The sequence below is a fragment of the Salminus brasiliensis genome, chromosome 19 (assembly GCF_030463535.1).
Source record: "Salminus brasiliensis chromosome 19, fSalBra1.hap2, whole genome shotgun sequence".
In the NCBI taxonomy this organism is placed as follows: domain Eukaryota; kingdom Metazoa; phylum Chordata; class Actinopteri; order Characiformes; family Bryconidae; genus Salminus; species Salminus brasiliensis.
Window position 1 is genome coordinate 22,943,226 of NC_132896.1, and position 22,170 is coordinate 22,965,395.

At 36.5% G+C, this 22,170-nt stretch overlaps 1 protein-coding gene and 1 long non-coding RNA gene across 3 annotated transcripts in view; one reads left to right on the top strand and one right to left on the bottom strand.

The window, feature by feature from the left end:
- LOC140541343 (uncharacterized) overlaps positions 1-21,778 on the top strand; it is a 70,863-nt gene extending 49,085 nt beyond the window's left edge. The window contains exons 4-5 of the long non-coding RNA XR_011977915.1: positions 13,486-13,570; positions 20,828-21,778. This is a non-coding gene — a long non-coding RNA (uncharacterized lncRNA). The remainder of the gene's footprint in view (positions 1-13,485; positions 13,571-20,827) is intronic.
- On the bottom strand, positions 1,269-19,851 carry hdac3 (histone deacetylase 3). 2 transcript variants are annotated; one of them, XM_072663926.1, is made up of 15 exons: positions 19,358-19,812; positions 18,335-18,417; positions 18,072-18,214; positions 17,845-17,926; positions 16,826-16,882; positions 16,026-16,081; positions 15,677-15,810; positions 14,351-14,431; positions 12,862-12,935; positions 12,667-12,731; positions 10,499-10,588; positions 9,649-9,707; positions 7,966-8,045; positions 7,346-7,503; positions 1,269-1,448 (listed from the first exon to the last, which is right to left on the bottom strand). In XM_072663926.1, the coding sequence occupies exons 1-15, from the start codon at positions 19,410-19,412 to the stop codon at positions 1,379-1,381; spliced, it is 1,287 nt and encodes a 428-aa protein (XP_072520027.1). In that variant the 5' UTR covers positions 19,413-19,812; the 3' UTR covers positions 1,269-1,378. The 2 variants fall into 2 exon arrangements, with proteins under 2 accessions (XP_072520027.1, XP_072520028.1); XM_072663927.1 differs by lacking the exon at positions 1,269-1,448 and having other exon boundaries at positions 7,374-7,503; positions 7,966-7,996; positions 19,358-19,851.
- Positions 21,779-22,170: the final 392 nt, after the last annotated feature.

Sequence of the window (22,170 nt, forward strand, 5' to 3'; positions counted from 1 at the left end):
TTAAGTCAGGTTTATTAGCAACATTTACAAACTTTCAGCTGTTTAATAAACCAATGAATCCCTCATAAGAGCATTGTCCCAGCGGTGGCATTTGTGTACTTGCATTGAGTATGTTTCTGAACTACACTACATCATCCACTCTTGAATACAGGGTTGGCCTTTTTTGCCCACTAAAAGTAGTGTACACATCTAATTGGCGTGTCACATGGAGTCATTGACTTACTCGGCTCTTCTTTCGTGAAAATTGGTCACATAGCAGACTGGTAACTGCAAACCTCAAAAAAGACATTAACATTTCGTAACAATGAAATGCCAATGCCAATTGCCAATGTTGGCAACTCAAATCATCCTTCATATGCAGCTGCCTATTGTTGATTTTTAAAAAAGCCCCAAAAATGTTCCTTGTACTCTGTCGAATTAGAGTATATTAATGTGATAAAAAATAACCACTGAAACCAAACCACTGGATTTTTTTTTGTTAAACAGTGTACATTAATAAAAAGAAATGAGGCTCACCTAATAGCCTCTGAGGCACACCGAATAGTGTCTTGTGCTCACCAGGGAACACTCCTAGTACCAACTTGTGCTGACTAAAAACACTAGTGATCTTTAATGTCTAATAAAATGTAACAAAATTAATAAATAATGTTGCTAACATGTCAAATTAACTTCAAATGCCACTGACAAGTAGCATTCTAAAAGTAGAACTACACTGTCAGCTTCAATTGTAGACTGACCGACAGGTTGTAAATCCTCATAGGCCCTGCACCTGTTTTTATTAAATGCACATAAAATCCTGTACAAACTACAATAACATTTGGATACAAATGACTGAATGTTACAAATTATAAAGCAGTAGTCAGCAATGACCAAGTTGACTAAGCAAACGGACATAAAAAAATGAAGAAAAAAAAAGGAGGGAAAAAAAAAAAAAAAAAAAATCATACTTTTCATACATCTTTCCATACTTTTCAGGACACAAGGGGTCATTCCAGCTTTAACATGTACACATATTAAAGCAGACACTATAATGCCTTGATGCATGTTATTTGATGTGTTCCACACAGTTGTATGAGTTGAGAAAGGTTTTGTAAAAGGCATTGTAAATAAACACATCTTGGGAGAGAATGAATGTTACTGACAATAGTATAGTTTTACATGTTTATATACTGCACAAATACAAAAGAAAATAACTAGGACAGATGCACTGGTACTCAGAAAATTCCGCTTCTACAGTACAACAATGCCCCCCCCCCCCCCCCCCCCAAAAAAAAAAAATCAAGATGGCTTTTGCCCACTTACTACATGACAGTTCAGCTTTTAGAAAACAGTGTTGTATTTTAGGAAGAATAGGTGAGGATGTCTTGTTGGATGGAGGTTAGATTTCCACATCACTCTCTTTATCATTGTCATGATCACCATCATAAAATTCATTTCCTGCCTCAGGCCTGTTGATCAAAGCAAAAGACAGTTTGAGGTCATCCTGAAAAAAAAATATTGTTAGTACTTAGTTCCATCCAGCTGAGCTTAAACTTCTCATTGAACCTCTTGAGGACTTTGAGGTGTGTTTACAATCTTTACCATACTGTAGAAGCCATCCACTTTTAATTAACTTTTTTAATCAAATCAAATCAAAAAGTCAAAACTAATAATAAATAAAATGCTATGAAAATAAACAAATGAAAGACATTGATGACCATGCTTGAAAACAAATCATAAAAAAGCCAGACTGAAATTTGCCAAACTACTTGTTGACAAGCCCCAAAGCTTCTGGGAGAATGTCCTATGGACAGATAAAACTTTTTGCCTAGGCACATCTGCTCTTTGTTGACAGACGGGAAGCAGACGGGAAGAACACTGTCCCTACTGTGAAACATGGAGGAGGCTCTGATATGTTTTGGGGCTGCTTTGCTGCATCTGGCACAGGGGGTCTTGAATCTGTGCAGGGTAAAATAAAATCTCAAGACTATCAAGGGATTCTAGAGAGAAATGTGCTACCCAGTATCAAAAAGTTTGGTCTCAGTCACAGGTCATGGGTCTTGCAACAGGATAATGACCCAAAACACACAGCTAAAAACACCCAAGAATGGCTAAGAGGAAAACATTGGACTATTCTGAAGTGGCCTTCTATGATCCTGGACCAAAACTCCTATTGAGCATCTTTGGAAGGAGCTGAAACATGCCGTCTGGAAAAGGCAGCCTTTAAACCTGAAACAACTAGAACAGTTTGCTCATGAGGAGTAGACCGTTACAGGAATTGTTTGATTGCAGTGATTGCCTCGAAAGGTTGTGCAACAAAATATTAAGTTAAGGGTACAATAATGTCTGTCCAGACCTGTTTCATGAGTGTTTTTTTTTTTTATAAATAATTCTGTTGAAGCATGGTTCAAAATCAATGTCGGATTTTCATTTGTTCATTTTCATAGAATTTCTATTATTACTCTTGTCAGATTCAAGTTATTTCTGTGACCATTGCGGGTTTTCCTTTCATTAACCGAGGGGTACCAACAATTTTGTCCACATAAATGTTCCTTTGATAACTTCTGATGCTATATTTTGTGGTGAAAAGGCAGAAAGGTTTTCTTCAGATGACTCTTCCATCAAGGTCATATTTTGCAGGTGTCACTGCGCTACCACTCCATTACAGTATGAACTGAGGAAATAAACTAAAAATGCTATTGCTTTCTTATAAATATTAAGAGTGCAAAGCAGCTGCGTAGGTGAGCCCATGGTTGCTGATTGTTGGGACAAAAGTATCAGTACTTAGTCACAGCCCTAAGAAGCAAATCTGAGACCCTAATAATCAAATCTCAAATATCTTGGGGTGCCCAAACTTTTGCAGGGTGCTACTTTCCATTTTAAAATCGTACATAACAGATTTTACACTAATTTTAGTTCATGTTGAACATAATGTTTCATCTTTAACTATTTACAGTAACAGACCAGAAGTGCACAAACTGAGAGACCTGTTTGTAGAAATGAAGACGACCGAGCAGTGGTATTGTGCTGCAGCCAGTGTTACAGTTCAATTAAGACCAGCACAATATGTAAGCTTATATTGTTAAAAAGCTAAAGATTAAAAGAGAACGACTTCTACAGCAGGATAAAGACCTCAAACAAGAACTAAAAGTCTTTGTAGCTGGTCACAAAAAGCATTTACAAGCTGTGATACTTGCCAAAGTGTATTTACTAAGTAACCATGCAAGGCTTTGCTTTGCCACCCCTATTATAGAAATGTTAAAATATTAAAGAAGTGTACATCCTTTACGCCTTTTGGAAATACAGGTTCTTTTACTCACACTCTACAGTTACAAATTTTGATCAAGGGTGCCCAAACATTGCATGACACGCTATAGGTGTATAATTGCTTTCAAAATAAAACCTTGTACTTCATGATGATGCCCCAAAATTAATTATAATAAATTATTTTACCCTGACTTTTATTGAAAGTTGAAGATTTTAGGCATCTCCTGTAAAGTTGGCAATTTTGGAGATTTTGGATAAGACGTGAGTGTGCATCACATATGACTACTTTCATTGTTAGTCAGTGTCACGCAAAAACCTTTTTACCATGTGTATTCTTTGACATTTATACACATTTACATATGTATACCCGTCAGCAACACTACCTGTGTAATACTGAGTAGGTTCCTATTGTGCCGCCACAACAGACGATCTGAGGCATGGACTCCACAAGACCTCTGAAGTACATCCAGTAAGATGTGAGGTTAGACCTCCATGGATTGCATCAATGAGCCTTCGGTGCCCATGACCATCTCGCTGGTTCACAGGTGGTCTTAGGTGAACAACTTTTGGTAGGTACTATCTACTGCTTACAGGAAAAATACTACAAGATGTTTCATGATCTCTCTTCAAATGTGTGACAGGCTTGGCACGCACGTGCACATGCACACACGAGAGAACACTTACATTTTAATCGGAAAATGCACCATTGAATCCTGGCTCTATTAAAGTCTTGTATTTGCTTCTGAATTATGAACAGACATATACAGACCCTCATCTGACCCATTACAGAAACACACAAACTTTCCCAGCTCAAAGGGCTGACCGTGTATGTGAGTTAAATGTAGGGACAGGATCAGGATCATCTACAGTAAATTGGCAACTATGTTGATAATTATTTGTGACCATATTTTCTCTTTTTTTTTTCTCTCTCGATATTTTCAAATTATTCATTAGCTGGATACAGATCATTTAAAGAAGGATGAAAGAGAAGGGATGAGGAGTTGGGAGATCCACCAAAACACCCAAAATATCATGCAAAACAAGACTTATTGAATGTTCTTCAGTAGACATGCCAATCCCCTAGGTCTAAATCAAACAGGGAACAATCTGGATTTTCTAGACAAAAACACTTCAAATAAAGGATGGATGTGTAAAAGTTCTAAATCTGTGTAATGTGCTGCACTGTTTAAGTCACAGCTGCTTAAGTTATTTATTTTTTTTAACTTTAGTAAATGTTTTGTGTGAACCTTATTTTAATAAATATATGCAACACTGGTCAGCTGCAGCTAACGATGCTAACTAGCCAACTCTGGTAGTGGCTTATAAACTAAATGGGAACTTATTGCAAAGAACTATCAGACAGCAAATACACTCAACTGTTCCCACAGCAGCATATTGTTGTGATGTGTTCAAAGGTAATTATAATTTCTAAATAAGTATTTATAATTTCATAAAAGTTTCTTAGAAAAAAAAAAACCAACCAACAACATACAAGGGAATTTAATGCTCACTTTTTTCAAATGCCTCTGCGATACTAAGAATATGTACAGTACATGGAAAACATAATTAGACGACAAGAGTATTTATAGATTTATATAGAAGAGGCATAGTTTGTGTTAATGGAATGGAATGTGGATCAAAAAGGGGGGAAAATCCTTCCAATGTTGTTGTGTTCACCTAGTTAACCACTGGAGGCTGATGCTTCCAAAATCTTGACTAATGCTCCTTTTAAAACATGTCCCCCAAAAAGTTGTAATTTTCTGAAATATGCACAGGACCAAACAGTATACATAAAAAACATATAGTTTGGAAATCCTTTTCTATACATCTACATGAATTTGACCTAAAATGTTCAGATTTACACACATCCTAAACACAGAAGAGGATAACCATATCAAACAAATGAGACCAACACAGATTTGGTCATTTATCTATTGTGGAAAATTATGCAATATTACATATCTGTGAGTGGAAAAAGTATGTGAACATTTGTTCTACTTTTGCCACTCACAAATCTGTAATACTTGATCATTTTCTTCAATAAATAAATAAATAAGTCTAATATTTTTGTCTCATTGGTTTGGTTGTCTGCAGCGACTTAAGACTTTCAAAAATGTAAAAAGTTTTTAGGTGAAATGTATGCAGAAACCTAGAAAATTTTTAATTGTTCACAAACTTTTAAGCACCACTGTACAGTGGGGCAAAAAAGTATTTAATCAGCCACTGATTGTGCAAGTTCTCCTACTTAAAAAGATGAGAGAGGTCTGTAATTTTCATCATACATTTCATCAGGTACACGTCTAACTATGAGAAATAAAATGAGAAAAATCCAGGAAATCACCTTGTAGGATTTTTAAAGAATTTATTTGTAAATTATAGTGGAAAATAAGTAGTTGATCACCTACAAACAAGCAAGATTTCTGGCTCTCACAGACCTGTAACTTCTTTCTTAAGAAGCTCTTCTGTCCTCCACTCGTTACCTGTATAAAACCGGCACCTGTTTGACCTTGTTAGCTGTATAAAAGACACCTGTCCACAGCCTCAAACAGGCAGACTCCAAAAATAACCATGGCCAAGACCAAAGAGCTGTCGAAGGACACCAGGAAGAAAATTGTAGACGCAGGATGGTGTGAATATATCAACTGTGGGAGCAATTGTAAGAAAATGGAAGACAAGACCATTGATAATCTCCCTCTATCTCATCCTGTGGGGTCAAAATGATCATAAGAACGATGAACAAAAATACCAGAACTACACGGAGGGACCTGATGAATGACCTGCATCAGTAACACACTACGCCGAGAGGGACTTAAATCCTGCAGTGCCAGACGTGTCCCCCTGTGCTTAAGCCAGTACATGTCCAGGCCCGTCTGATGTTTGCCAGAGAGCATATGGATAATCCAGAAGGGGATTGGGAGAATATCATGTGGTCAGATGAAACCAAAATAGAACTTTTTGGTAAAAACTTAACTCCTCGTGTTTGGAGGAAGAAGAACGCCGAGTTGCATCCCATTAACACCATACCTACTGTGAAGCATGGGGGTGGAAACATCATGCTTTGGGGCCATTTTGCAGAGGGGACAGGACAATTGATCCGTGTTAAGGGAAGAATGATTTTAAGCCAAAACTTTCTTTCATCAGTGAGAGCATTGAAGATGGAACATGGCTGGGTGTTCCAGACAATGATCCCAAACACACCACTCGGGCAATGATGGAGTGGCTCTGTAAAACGCATTTCAAGGTCCCTGGAATGGCCTAGCCAGTCTCCAGACCTCAACCCCATAGAAAATTTGCAGAGGGAGTTGAAAGTCCATGTTGCCCAGCGACAGCCCCAAAACATCACTGCTCTAGAGGAGATCTGCATGGGCCAAAATACCAGCTACAGCGTGTGCAAACCTGCAGGAAGTGTTTGACCTCGGTCATTGCCAACAAAGGTTATGTTACAAAGTATTGAGTTGAACTTTTGTTATTAACCAAATACTTATTTTCCACCATAATTTACTAAAAAAATCTTTAAATAATCATACAATGTGATTTCCTGGATGTATGGTTGAAGTGAACCTATGATGAAAATTACAGACCTCTCTCATCTTTCCAAGTAGGAGAACTTGCACAATCAGTGGCTGACTAAATACTTTTTTGCCCCACTGTATATACACATACATACTAATCACATGATGGTGACTGTGGGAAATGTGTTACATGTCTCCTTTAATATGTTAGTTGCTTGTATTTATTGAAGGTTACTGTACAACAATGTACAAAATTACCTGAACACTGCTAAATATCGAAATCGCTTAACTGTAGATCTTACATGAGTATCAAACCAAGTAAACGTATTCCGCTTATCACTAACATTTCTAAACACTGCTAACCTCATACAAGGACAACTGGCATATTCATTCATAAAAAAACCTAAGCTTAACTTAAACTTAAACAATCATCTCAGAACTAAGCCCACCAATGGCTTCCATAATTAACAGCTATTTATTAAAATGGCAGAAGCTCCACCCACATTTGTTGATCACCCTGTAACGTTTCTTAGAAAATAACAAAAAGAATTTCAGTGTATTCAGTCAACCGTGCAACAATCTCTCACCTGGAATAGTTCTCTTCTGAACCTCTCTCATCAGGGTCAGCATCATCTGTGCGCTCGTAGCTAAGCAGGTCTGAAGGAACATCATGGATCTGAACACTTGGTGCATGGTTTAGCATCTTTAAATTCTCAAAGACAGTCTGACGAATCTGCTCCAAGTACTATGGGAAGGAGTAAGAAAAGTTACAGCAGGTTCCAAGTTCCTGTAAATAACAGTTTATACCCATACTCAGATTTTAGCCATTTGTTTACAATACACAATTACACACTTACTAAATTATTAGGAATACTTGTACTGCACCGACTGACTTTACATGTTAACATCAACCATCAGAGAACATGAATTGTCATGCAGACTAAACTCACCAATCGCTGCTGATCAGTATCCAAATACTTTTCCCATACTAAGTACAGTGATATTTTTTCTACACAATCCAATTAAACATAACTAATTAAACTCTGTAATGAAATGTCAGTTGGTCGATGTTCTTTGTATTGATGATGTACTGATTACACAATCTGCTTATTCTGTTAAGTATACTGTCTATTACAACACAATGTATCATACTTTGATAATCATATTGTGGCAGCACTAGTTACTTATATTGTGAAAATTGCCATACCTGTCTGGAGTTCTGGTTCTCAATCCTTGTACTGACATCAGGATGAAGTGTAAAGTCAGGGGCAAAATATTCAAAGTACTCTGTGTTAAGAAACAACACGCATACACTTGGGTCTAAAATACATGCAGACTTAAAAAAATCAAATAAAATGAATGGGACTTCTTGCCATTGTCACAAACATTTATATCTGCTCTCTTTCAGTTCTAATGCATTTCAAAAACCAAAAAGCACGGAAGTTAAAAAAATGACAAAAAGAGGAGGAGTGCGTTTTAGATGGTAAACAAAAGATTATGCAGCTAAGAATTGCACTTCACTACATCAATATTAGGCACCACTCAACCTTTGTGCATCCTAATAAGATCACATACTCCACATTTGTGTTTGTGTGTATTTGAGGCTCCACTGCAGGGGACTAGTCTGCAGAAATGTTGGGGGAGGGGTTCTGTAGATGGCTATGCTGGGACACTTAGCAATGCTGATGATCACTGTATAAATGAAAATGTAAGCTTTTGTGCACGTTTGAGAAATCAATGTACCGGAAATGCAATATGTATGTTTGAAATGGTTAACGGTTAATGGTTAATCTTAACATAAAAAAATGGTGCATTCATACTACCCAACTTATGTATCTATTCGAACTGTAGGGCAACCCGGTCACAGATTTACACCAAATGTGGCATGCTGTCAGAGTCAAGTTGAATATAAATCTCAATTTGGTACCAGCTGGCAGAGTTATTACTCAAAGAACTATTATGTATATTTAATTTTCACAGATTTTTTACCTATTTTCTTAATTGGGCCGCTATTACTCAAACTGTATGTATTCTCTCCTCCCATCGCACACAAAGCCCCGACACTAGTGAGGGTGGACCAACACAGCCCCTCCGAAAAGTGCGCAGTCAAGCTCTCATTTTTTGGAACTGCCGCCAATGCAACATCACCAGGCAACCAACGTGCCTGGAGGGAAGCGCTGCATATCTGGCTTTGATGCACCACCTCACAGACGCCAGCGGCAGCCAGCACCATAGCAAAGAAAAGTGGGGAGAGAGTGCCATCTCTGGAGAGAGCAAGGCCAAACTGCTCTCTCTGGGCCTCGACTGCCGATAGCTAGCAACATGACTATGAACTAGTGATCCTCTGATCATAGTGGCCTTAGTCCACTGGGCCCCTCTGGGAGGAGTTCTGGTTGTCAAATGTGTCTTGGAAAGAACAGTGCATAACATAACATATGGCTCAAACGTGTCTCAGACAACCTCCTGAAGTGTTTGAGTAATCGGATTTTTATCTGTTTTAAATGTGTCTTGGGTGCGTTAACACTTGCATTTTTATGTGGCCTGGCCTTATGTCAGATATAATCCTAAAAGTCAAGATACACCAGGTATAACCAGGTGACCAGATATAAACGGAGTGAAACACTCATAAGCCCAGAAGAAAAGGAAAATGTTTTATTATTTATTATGTATTATTGACTTTTATGCATCTAGATAGCCCTCTCCCATAAAAAAATTGTTTACAGTGCCCAGGCCTGCTGCAGACATTACAAAAGGGAAAAAGCTAAAAGTTCAAATTCAACAAACGAAGGTAATTAGCCAAGAAGCTGCAGAGTTGAATAAGCGGCATATATATATTTTTTTACTTTTGACACCCTGATTTAGATTTAGAGTTCCAAGAAGAAATACATACCACTATAGGGCAGTTCATCACTAATGGACTCTTCAACCAGCAAAGACGTCTCATAGGTCCTAAAACCAAGAACAAAATCAACGATTAATGTTAATAAATAGTACAAACACTGTAAAGAGCCAAAATAGTCCAAAATGTCTTAAACATTTGAAGAGCCTTGCTCATTTAACATTTCTTCCAAAAGAAAATTATTAATGATCTACCAAGTGGTGCAGCCACGTGTTGGCCCTGTCATTAGATCCCAGAGAACTCAACTGACCATACTTTCTCAGGGTGGGTAGGACAGATCTCCCTCTCACCAATACCGTCACACTGGCAGTGCAATGCTAGTCAGTGTGGGTGCCCGTTATCTAATGCAGCAGAACTAGCAGTTAGCGTTCTCCAAGCATGTTCAGCTGTTCAATCACTGCATCAGCAGCAGTTCAAAAAGATGTACGCTAGCGTGCACCCTTGCAGTACAGGAAGCATGATTTGATAAGAGCCCAACTACTCTGTAAAAACTGGACTAAATTGGGGAGGAATGTTTTGTTTTGTGTTCTGAGAAGACTACACAAAAAAATGTTTGAGGATTTGATTTTAGTCTTCCAAAAAAAAATTTTGGGAAATCAATTACTTTGCATTGGGAAGCCCTACAACCCTGCTTGGCATTGGACATGGTCACATTGGACACAAGCAGAGCCGTATTCAGCTATATATATATATATATATATATATATATATATATATATATATAAGCACCCTAAAAGAAGTCAATTTCAGTCTATCAACATATTTAAACATAATACACCATATTTGTATTTTAGCAATTATATAATTTGTTTTAAGTAACTATTTAGTACATATAACCCACCAACATCTAGCCACATTTCGTACAGTGTATCCTCCTCCTCCCAGCACAAGCAATGGGATCTTGAAACTCTTCACAAACTCCACACATTCCCTAAAGAGATAAAATATTTTATTGATTATGAACACAAGTTAAATAAATACATTAATTTAAAAATAAAAAAAAAACATCACACACAAACACATGCAGACGGCATTTAATTACTCATCAGCTAGTCATAAGAATTGTACCTATACACCATTATTTTAGGATTATTGTGTATATATTAGTCTAGATGATATCCGATACTGTAACATGAGCTGGCTCCAACATGACACAGCAACAAATGTGTGTTGGAACAATGAATTCCAATCCCTGCATAACACTGCTTTCTTTCCTATCCCAGAATCATATGCATCTACAATCTTCCTTCTAAAGGCCTAAAAGAGCTTTTTGGATTATGCTACTCACTTCAACAATTCAACTAAATGTCTGAGCAAACCTTTAAACCTCTCAAACCATGTTCTAATCATTTACAGCTGATGTGCTGCACTTGATTCTAATTTCAGGAATTGAAGTAGTAATACTAATACTAATACATTTCACATACTTTTAATACATTTACCAGTGAGATATTGAGGTGCTTACTAAACAAATAAAACTGAAAAAATATATTGGGTCATTGTCGTCTTAAGCCTTTTTACATTTTCCTCAAGCAACTGCTGATAAAAAATAATTGAAAGTGGATTCTATGATGCCCATACTAAAACTTAGGATTCATCTGTCCAAAGCACATTTCTCTTTCACTTCAATGTTGTTGTTTTTTGTGTGTTTTGATTCCTATTCGGACAGTTTCCTCTTTGCACACATCCTTTGCGAATCAAACATAGACCACCCTTTCAGACAAAGAAAGCATTTATTTTGACATCAACTGAATACTTGTAGGAACCAGGATGACATTTTAGGATTAGGACTTTTTTGCACATCATGCAATCTGCTCTTGGACTGAACTAGGTAGGACAGCCTGACATGGCCTCGCTTGCAGCTGTTTGTAATGTTCTTCACTTGTAAATTATCACTTCAACAATAAAAAGCAAACCAAACTAAATATTTAAAAGGTTTAAATAAGACAGGTGCCTCCAAAATCCCCTATAATGATGTTCTAGTTAGTGTCCGACCAACTAATCTGGCCAAGATAATCATGTCAACCGATATATGAGTGCATGAGGCCGATATTTACTTTGTAAAATATACAGCGTTTACTATCTGCATAATTAGAGCGTTTTTGTTATTTAGAGAGAAACTCCCAATCATCTTATTTGGAAATGTAATGTTAGCAATCCATTGACCAGCTAAACCGGCAAGTTAACTAGCTAATGCTAGTTCGCGTTTGCTAACGCTAGCTGACAGTGAAAGTTGTAAGCTAGCGTTACAGTTGAGCTGAAAGTGTTTTGCAGCTCAACAGTCTGCTATCATAAGCGATTAAGTCGATAGTTATAACCCAAGACACCCAACGCTATATTATTTGGAAGTCAGAAAGCTAGTGCAACATGATTAACTTGTTGACATGTTGGTCAACGAATGTTAGGGGCTTAGTTTCTGCACAACCTCCTCCTCCCCCTTTTCCCTGTGTGTGTATGCGTCTCTCCCCCAAATTGCTTGGATTGACTATTTTGCTGAATGGGTAACTTATAGGCTAGTTAAATATGTGTTTTAGGAATGTCTTGGGAATAAGGTGAAACAAGTTAATTATAAAGCCCTAAACTCCCATGCACTCTGTTATAATAATTTAATATATTTTCAGTAATCATTGTAATCTTTTAATGTTAATAATTTTTCTGCAATCCTAAATTACAACAATAGTAATTGGCTGGTATTAAATGTATAAAATATTGTAGCATGTAGAATAATGCAGTTAAGTGATTTAATTTCTGACAGCGCTTAACTCTGTTCTCCCCTAAATACAAATCAAGTTCTGAAAGTGTTACTAAACGTGTTTTTTTATTACTTCAATTAATACAAAGATACTGCTATCTGCTTTTGTATTTTATACACACACACACCATGGGCAATATGGTTTTGTTTTAACAAAAACAAGTCAGCAAATTAGTTGGCCTGATTGGAGATTGCTTGGAGGAAGAAAGTGTATTATCACAGTGGGCCAGTCAGAGTGTATATTAAATTCTTCTTACCCATGACCTCGTATACTGAGATTAAAGCATCCCAGTCTGTCACAGCCCAGTGAGTCTGCGCCACACTACAGACCATAATATTATTGTATTAATAAAACTGGACATGTAAATAGAAATAACAAGTAGCAGCTTAAACAATTCACATCAAAACACAATGAAATGAAAACACTAAGAAACTTAAGAAAAATTCCATACCTGAAGCACAATACAGGTTGGCTGATAGAAGTCAACCACTTGCTTGATCACAGGCTGAAATAACTGCCTGTAGCCTAATAATAATAATAATAAAGGGGGAAAAAAAAAAAATCAATCATCACCTTTATTATTTATTATCATTATCATTATTATTATTATTGTGTACTTTATTAGTATAGTGTATTATTAGTCATAATAATAATTATTAATAATAATGACATTATGTCCAATACCGCAACATGAGCTGGCTCGCCTAGACAAAGACAACCACAATGACCATTTGTGTTTGACACAAATGGATGGAATTGGATGGAACTTATAATACCAATTGGATTGGTATATGTGAACATACTGTGTGAGGGCACACATTCCCTGACTCTTTTTAGCAATAATAGACGATTCTCTTAGTCTCAGCTACGTACTCTTGATTGTTAACCAAGAAACCATATCTTCACTCTTAAATTATGGACCCGTTTCTTCCCCTTTAGATCTCCGAAGTTCATACTTGCATAAATACAACGCTACGCTGGATGCTAGTGATATTTTAGTATCTAGAGTGGTCGTGTTATTAACAGTTATGTTGAATTTAATCACATACTAACTGTTTGTTTTTCTTTTTGCCAGGCTGAACCACCCTCCTATCTGGTTAGATGCTGATCTAAAATTAACACTGACTGTTCTTGCTGCCAACTATACTGCCCCCTGCACTGTATGTACCATTCATCCTCCTAAACCACAACTGCATGACAAACTGCTAGTTTGTTATGTACATTTACAAGTATATAAACTGTTCTGGGTTTTCTAAGAGCCATGCATCAGTCTATTTAAACTCCTAAACTCTTAATAATGTTCTCTTTTCTTTTCTCTCCACCATGTGCCAACCTGCCCTCTGTTGTCTGCTTGTGGCTGACCAGAGTCCATTTGTGGTTGGCTGCCCTTGTAAATCCACTAATTTTAGAGTATTCTCTGGACAAATACAAATAATGCAACTAATGAACTAATGAACCAGCCCAACCCGAGGTGAACCGGATGTGTCAGAGCATGGAAAACACAAACACAAGCAGTAGTATTGTGAGATTTAGGGCTAGTTAATTTTTAACAAAGGGTTTATAAATTATTTATTTATTGATAATTTAATATGGCAATAGTATTTCTCAAAGTACCACAGTAATGTACCACATGTTGTTAAATACATTCCATGACCAGAATGGGAAAACATTGCTCTAATCAGTACTACATAAAAAGTTCATTTTCGTTCAAAAGGTCAACACAATTATGCGAGCTAAGGCTAAATGTTTTGCAAAAACAATATTACAGTTAAGGTAAGATCATGTAATAGGTAGAAAAGACTGCAGCATTTTAGGGTTATAATTTAAGGGAAATAACAGCAGTGGTCAGTATAATACTACAACCATAGCACAATGGTATCAAGTCAATACCACTAATAACATGTCAGTTAAGTAATAAGCTAGTCTATTCAAGCACTCACTCTGGTCATCAATCCCATCACGCAGAGGCACATTCAGGCAGTAGTAGCGACCACTCTCAGCTCCAACTTCATACATGTCACCTATAAGAAAAAGCAAAACATGCAATATATAAGGAATAAAATACATTGACTTTGGGTCCTATTCTCCCACAAAAGCGTACAATATCTTTTGCAATGGAAGGTTTAAAAAGGTACACATAATTATACAATTAAAATGAAATGGCACTAAGGCTAATTGTAAACTGCATTTACTATTTGTGCATTGTATGCCTACTAAGTTTAACAAAGTGCAGTATACACTACATGTTCAAATGTTTGAGGACACCCCTTCGAATGAATAATTCAGATAACTAAAGGTGCAACCGTTGTTGACAAAAATGTGCAAATGCACACACAACTTGTCTAGTCCCTGTAAAGAAATATTGGCTGTACTTGAAGTATAGAGGGATATACATAAAGTAAATTTAATTAATGACTTTACAAGTCAATATTTGCAGAATATATTTTAGTGTGTTTTAGTACAAATGATGTCTGTACAAGTAAATACAAGGAGTAATGTTAGCCTCAGATTTTTAAAAACTGAGTACAAGGCAAAAAAATGTTTGAAAATCTTCAATATTTGATTATTGTAACATGACATGGCAAATCCAACAGGAGGGCTGGCTACCAGGTGTCCTTCAGGCAATTAAATTCATTCATGAGCTGGACAGTGGTGTTACTATGCCATTACTACACGGTCATTCATACAAACATTTCATATCACTTTGGAACATTCGTACAGCTACCTGCAGAGTTAGATAATGGCACTTCCTGCAGATGGCAGACAGCCATATCTTTGTTGACCACAAGATCACAATATAATAGTATGAAACATATAGTGACTATTAAAATGTTTTAAATGAGTTTTATTATTACCATACGACATGCAAGTATTATAAGTATTAACTTGGGTAAGCAATGTTAGTATGGCATCTTGTAAACCTAACACAATTAGTGATAGGATGACACTGTGGTGGCATGTTGATGTGTGTTGCCCTAGTATGAGTTTTAAGAACTGCAGTATTTCTGTGATTTAAAATAAACTCATAACTTAGTGATTTATCTTCCAGTCCTGTATCAAAAGATACATTTCTGACCACAGCATCTCTACTAACTGGATATTTTTCACAGCCTAGCAGTGACATTGCAACATTTATCAATCATAGCAACTCTTCCTACACACAAGATTTTTAATGAACTGTCAGCTCAGAGTATACAATACGTTGATTAAATGATTGAAAGAATAGGGACAGAAGTTATTACAAAGATGTCATCCTTCCCACATACCTGTTCCAGGGAAAAAATAGTTTCCATACTTATGGAAGGACACAGTCATGACTCTATCTGTAAGATAAAACGCTTCCTGCACTCCATCACCATGATGTATGTCAATGTCAATATACAGCACACGTGGGTGGTACCTGCCAGATATTTAAAGATCAAATGGATAAGCAAGCAATGGAAATAAACCTGAGACAGCTGAGAAAAAATATTTCAATACAATTTTATTAGCGTTAATACAGCTGAAGTATGGATTACTGTCTACTACCTCATTAAGATTAATGTTACCAGAGCATTTTGAGGTGCATCATTCCTGGAGTGACCAATTCATGTATTAACCATATTTTGCACTTACTTAAGAAGTTCAAGTATGCTGATGACAATGTCATTCACATAACAAAATCCAGAAGCCTGAAACAGAAAAGATAGACAGGGCTGCTTTGCCTCATGACATTTATATAATTTTAAGTGGACAAAAAAACAAAATTCTCCCAAAATTTAACACCTATGATAAACATGTGAAATTAAATCTATTAGTCCCTCTACTAGTAGAATGCTCACCATGCCACTGTGTAGTTTAGATCTTTCTTTGAAAATGTTTAATGCTGAATTTTGCAGTGAGGACACAGGACATCCTCTCATGATTCTTCAATGAAGGTCATATTCATACTGTATGATTGCAGAAATACATAGGGCACCACTACTCCAGTGTCTGCTAAATCTTCCTTAAGGTCTTTTACAGCAGTGAAATTTGCAGTTGTCTCAAAGCAACTTCACTGTTATCAGCAATAGGACAGGAGAAAACCCCCAATGAGCAAGCCAAAGGCAACAGTGGCACTATTCACAGTAAAAACAAGTGTGACCAGGGGTAACTAAACATTTGCATACCACTGTATATTTGGTCATCCATTCCTTCCTTTTGGGGAATACATGTAAAAAAAAAAAATCACTGGACACTCTTTCATAACACATCTGGTGTGTTTTTGCCGTGTCATCAATGAAAAACAAATTGGTGAAAAAAGTTGCTTTACAAAGAATATTTTCACAGCCTGTATTTATATCCATCTACACTGCTTGAGTATATAGAAAAATCAATACATAAAGGGTAATATGTGGAAGCATCAATCAAATGACTAAAAAAAAAAAAAAAACTACCTCAAATTTTTTTGCATGATGTAAACCGCCAGCCCAGTTGATAGCAATGTCACAAATCTAAAGGTAAATAATAACAAGCAGAACGACAAAAAAATAACAGCATTAAATAAGGAAAGAAATGCATATTCATATTCATAAGTATTTGAACAGTGACCATTTTTGTAATTTTGCCTCTGTACACTACCTCTCTGAATTTGGAATGAGGAAGACGAATGTAGACTTTCAGCTGTAAAAGTATGCCAAAAACATCGTTAACGATATGTTAGCATTGTTATCCATCTGAAGAGAAAAGCACCACCCTATCAGATTTTCAGCATTTGACTGAATATAACCAGAACATACCCCTGTACACATAAGAATTCATCTTGCTACTACCAGTGACCCAGTTCCATTAGCAACCATACATGGCCATGCCATACACATAATGTGGTATGCTCCAGACCATGAATCCTTTCTTTCCTTCTCCATTCTTTTTTTTTTTATTCAATATTGGTTTTTTGTGTGCACAGAATCTTGTTCCAAAACTGGGCAGGTCTTTTTTGATTGGTTTCAAGCACTCTAATCTGGCCTGTGTGGTCTTGAGTGTTAACAGTGGTTTGCATTTGTAATTGAACCCTTTGTGTTTAAATTCATCTCTAAATGTAGAATTATTCAATGATATGTCTACTTTTACACCAAAGATATTCTGAAATAGTAACTTTAGTTGTCTTTTACTACCTTCCAGGTGTTGCTGAGCTCACCAGTGAATCACATCTTTATAGTAATGTACCAAATTGTTGATTTGTCTGCTATATCTCACTGACAGGTTTGTTTTTTCAGCCTACTTTTCCAGACGTTCTTCACCCACATTTGGATTTTCTTCTTCAATTAAAGAAGAAAGGCACTTCAATACCATATTGACTGCCTTTTTTGTAATCCATTGAGTTGGTATATAGAGGCAAAACTACAAAAAGTGACCTGCATGCTCCTAAAACAGTAAATTTGTAAGTGCTCATCTATCTCAGATGAGTGCATCAAACCTTATGGTTTAGTTGAGTCGCTCCTTGGAGTGAGGCGCCAGTGTATCTGGAACAAAATTCAAACAGCCCTGGAAAGACAGGACTAAAAAAAACAAGAAACAAAGACATTTATTTTAGTAGTACTATACATGATTGTTTAGTACAATTTAACAAACATAAAAGGAATGTAGATACACACAGTTAAATAAACTGACACATTGACACACACACACATCTGATCTGTTTACCAGTCATCTCCAACATTGAAGGTGTTAAGGCTCTTTGTAAAGCCCTGCATGTTGTTTGGGCTGACCTTCTGCAGAAAATCTATATAGTCCTCTGAATGGAAACGACACATATCATGTTGTGAGGCCTTGTATGGTTTGAAAACCTGTTAAAGTGAACACGTATTAAAGCTTTACACCGCACGTCAGATATCAGTAAAATATGTTGGTATTTATAGTGAGATAATCTATGAACAGCTAGAATTAAAAAAAGAAATCTGCAGTACCATCATTTTTTTATATAAGCCATAATGCAAGACCAGACTGTGGGTTAGGGACAGCCTATGGGGCTTCATTGGATGTCCAGCCCCTGTAGTAATAGAAAGAAAAGATTAAGAGTACGGAGATAAGTTACAGTGAGATAAGATACAGTGTATGAATAATAACACGGTAGATTTGAACTACCTGAACTGTTGTCCATGCAGTCGTGATTACAAGTGGATCATTTGGTGTGGTATCACAGCAAATGCAATTCATTTGGACATTTGATTCAAAATAATGTGAATTACACATTCAAACAATGTACCTTTTGCTGGATTTGTATCACAAATCTTTACACCACTTAACATTTAACTATATATAGACCAGTGAGTTTTTACCTTTCAACGCTTTGAAATTACACAAAAGAAAGAGTTATGCCATTACAAAAAAAAAAAAAAAAAACCCCACCTGAAACCAAACATAGGCTAAACAACACATAACCTTTTTCTAAATAACTTCTAAATAGTTTTGCAAAACACAGACAAACATGTCAATTCATGAGTCATTACATCCAAGCAATCCAGCCATATTTCAGAATACATTAAGAGTAAAGTAAAAAGTCCATCATTTATTACATGTAATGAAGCACTTGCTTATGAACTTCTGGCTTCTGACATGAATAAAACGTCTACATTCAGAACATACAATCGCCTTTTAATTCACAAATATATAGTACGTGAATATGTTTGCAGTAAACAAAACAATAGAGCCCGATTATGTCTATAAAATGTTGGAAGATCACTGTTCTGCTCGAGCTTTTTAAAATGACGTTAGAGCTTTATCCCTACAAACATTTTACATTAATTACGCGAAATGATACATACAGGAAATTCGTTGCATGCTTACCTGCTAACGTTAGCGAATTTATATCTTGCCGCTAACGTTAGCAAACTTATAGCTTGCATTAAATATGTTAGCTAGCTGGCTAGCTAAACAACTAGCAGGAGGCTATCTACCTAGCGTTAGCAGTCTGATTAGGTTGCCCTTACCATAGTGAAAGTTCCCAACATCCGGATCATAGAAATATGCCGTCCGATTTGTCATTGTATTACCAAACCAGACTAATCGCTTAAGGAGCTTAAAAAGCGAGTTTTCAGTAAAGGCAGCCAAATCTAGTACAGCTCCATTCACCGAATGGTCGCAATCATAAACATGCACCCTTGCGTCATCAACAGTGGACGGAGCCACTGATTTACGCTGTTCCCATACTACGTACTACCGCACTAAGAAGTAGATATGTAACTAAGAAGTATGTACGTTGCCTTATTACCAGCTTTTACGTTGCTCAAACTGTACGTGTGTTAATTTACTTTTGACTTCACTATTTTTTTTTTTACTAAACTCTGTTTAGTACATTATTAATACTTATTTTTGGTAGTAGTGGGAGTAATAGTGGTATGGTATTATAATTATGTTTCATTTTTATTCGTGTTAGTATTATTAATAAATATGATTACATTATAGTCTAAAAGGACCGCTACTGACCGCAAATGAACTGCGCATGCCGCCGCTGATAATGTGGTGCGTATTAACTTTATTTTAATTTATGAATTCGATTTAGCTATAGCGATCTTCAACTCTAAAACAAAAGCGCCACAGAAAACGTTTGCTTGCCTCAGCACAAAAAGACCTGAAGACAATTCACCGTTTTTAAAATCTTTATAAAACAGTAATTTCTAAGTAATCCACACAACCAACTGGTCTCAGTTCCAGTGTTGCCAAGTATATTTAGGAACTTTCTAGACCCCTTTAACGATTTTTTTAAGCGACTAGCGAAAAATCTAGCGACGTTTTCTGGTGTTATTGGAAACTTTTGGAGACACACATGTTACTCTTCTCAGCAGCGAGTGCTGCCGTGAGCTCCGTCCCACAACACTCACAGTGCTCAGTCTCACAGTCCCAGCAAAACCACACCGCGTTGACACTGCAAATGAACTGCGCATGCCGCCGCTGACCCCGCCCCCTATTTACAGAGGTATTTTGAGAAGTGACGGCCTATTTCAAAGAAGGAAAAAAAAGAATCAGACAGAATAGAATAACAGAAACAGAATAAGTTTATTTGTTCATTCAGTTCATTTGTAGTTCTAACATATTTGGGCTGTTTTTACTTTGTGCACAAAGTGTGTACATACAGTCCGGTGGACGGTTTCCAACAAAGAAAACACAACAGATGACAACAGAAATAATACCACTAAATAAATAGTAGCCTGTAATGGATGGTTAAAAATTCATTGCATGAATGATAATGATAAACAATGATCTGACTGCTGGTTTCACGGACTACTGCTTAGAAGTGCATAATTTTATAATGTGATAAATTCACTTCTCTTTTTTTTTTATTTAGGATGCTTTTTAGTTAGAAAAAAAACAAAAAATACATCATTTGTACATAGGAAGAAAAACACTGAATTGATTTCACCCATCTCATATATCAATAATTATGTGTATTTTGGATGTAGTAAATTACCTCGGAAGGCTGGATGAGAAGAACAGAAAAAGAACCGAAGAGAAATGTAGCCAGTAAGAAGAACAGACGAGACAAAACTCCAGAGCTCCAGAAGGACGAGAGAAGAAGCCTCAGCTGAGAAAATAAACCGATTATCTACAACCTTAAACCACTGAAACTTCACCTGAGAAATAAGTATTCTATTTTATTTTATTTTTATTTATTTATTTTTTTGTCTAGCCATGTTAGCTCTGTAGAGATTTTGTTAGATTTCTTGAAGTTTCGATCGGCAAATTGAACCTTTGAGCAAGTCTACATGAAATCATGACGTCCTGCCTAAGGAAGACTCAAGCATCCATAGCAGCCGTGTTGCTCCACCTGAACCAAAGCCTATGAGCCTGCATTACCAGTTTCCCTACTCTGCTGAGGCAGTGAGTGTCTGCTCGGAAGTGCGACAGCATCCTAAGGGCCCTCTTCTACTGGCCTCAAGCTGCTGCGAAAGTTAGTGGGACGCGGGCGTTCGGACACTTCGAAGCCTAGTCTCGACTGGACCTCTATAAAGCTCCAGACCCTAATTATTGGTTTAAATGTTGTCATTAAAGTGTATTCATTAAAATGCATTTCTTGTCTCACAATAATATATTCTGAATTTGAATGATTGAATTTGATTCATTTAAAATGACTAATTATTGCTCAGTTAGGTTGATGTCAGGTTCCATTTAAGAACACCACAGGTGTCTCAGCTGTTTTTGACAGATGATGTGTATGCTTCAGATCATAGAGCCCTGGGCTAATCTAACCTTTCTGTTTGTGAGTGTTACCAGTGGTTTGCATCTCAAAGTAAACTTACTTCATTTAAATTCATGAAGGCGTCTCTTAATTGTCAAAGTCTATGATGATGCACATACCTACTCCAGAGTGTTCTTGACTTGTGAAAGGATTTCTCTGTACAAAAGGAAATAAATCTGCACTCATTTACTTTGGTTGTCTTCTGTGTTATTTTGGTGTTGCTAAGTTCACTAGTGCATTCTTTAAAAAAATATTCTTTTTAAAACAATTGGCAAATCCTTAAGTTTCTCTCTGATCTCTCTGATAGATATGTTTGTGTTGCTTAATGTTGGCCTTCTTCACTTGCATTGCCACTTCTTTGGACCATAAGCAACATTTGGCAACATTTGGAATCAACTTTTATGTCTGTAATTTGTCATATAATAATGAGGGAACAGAAAGTGCAACAAAATAATAACAAGACTTAAACTAAATGTTTTTTGCTTTACTAACATCAGCTATACCTTCCTAACAGTCCAAAAGTATGTGAATTGACATTATGACATTAGTGTACTGAACTCCTTATAA

Excerpts from the sequence above, each read along its gene's own strand:
- hdac3 (XM_072663926.1), bottom strand. The coding sequence starts at position 19,412 with ATGACAAATCGGACGGCATATTTCTATGATCCGGATGTTGGGAACTTT. Across the intron at positions 18,418-19,357 it reads TGTTGGGAACTTTCACTATG|GGGCTGGACATCCAATGAAG; the intron begins GTAAGGGCAACC and ends CTATTACTACAG. Across the intron at positions 7,504-7,965 it reads AGAACCAGAACTCCAGACAG|TACTTGGAGCAGATTCGTCA; the intron begins GTATGGCAATTT and ends TCCTTCCCATAG.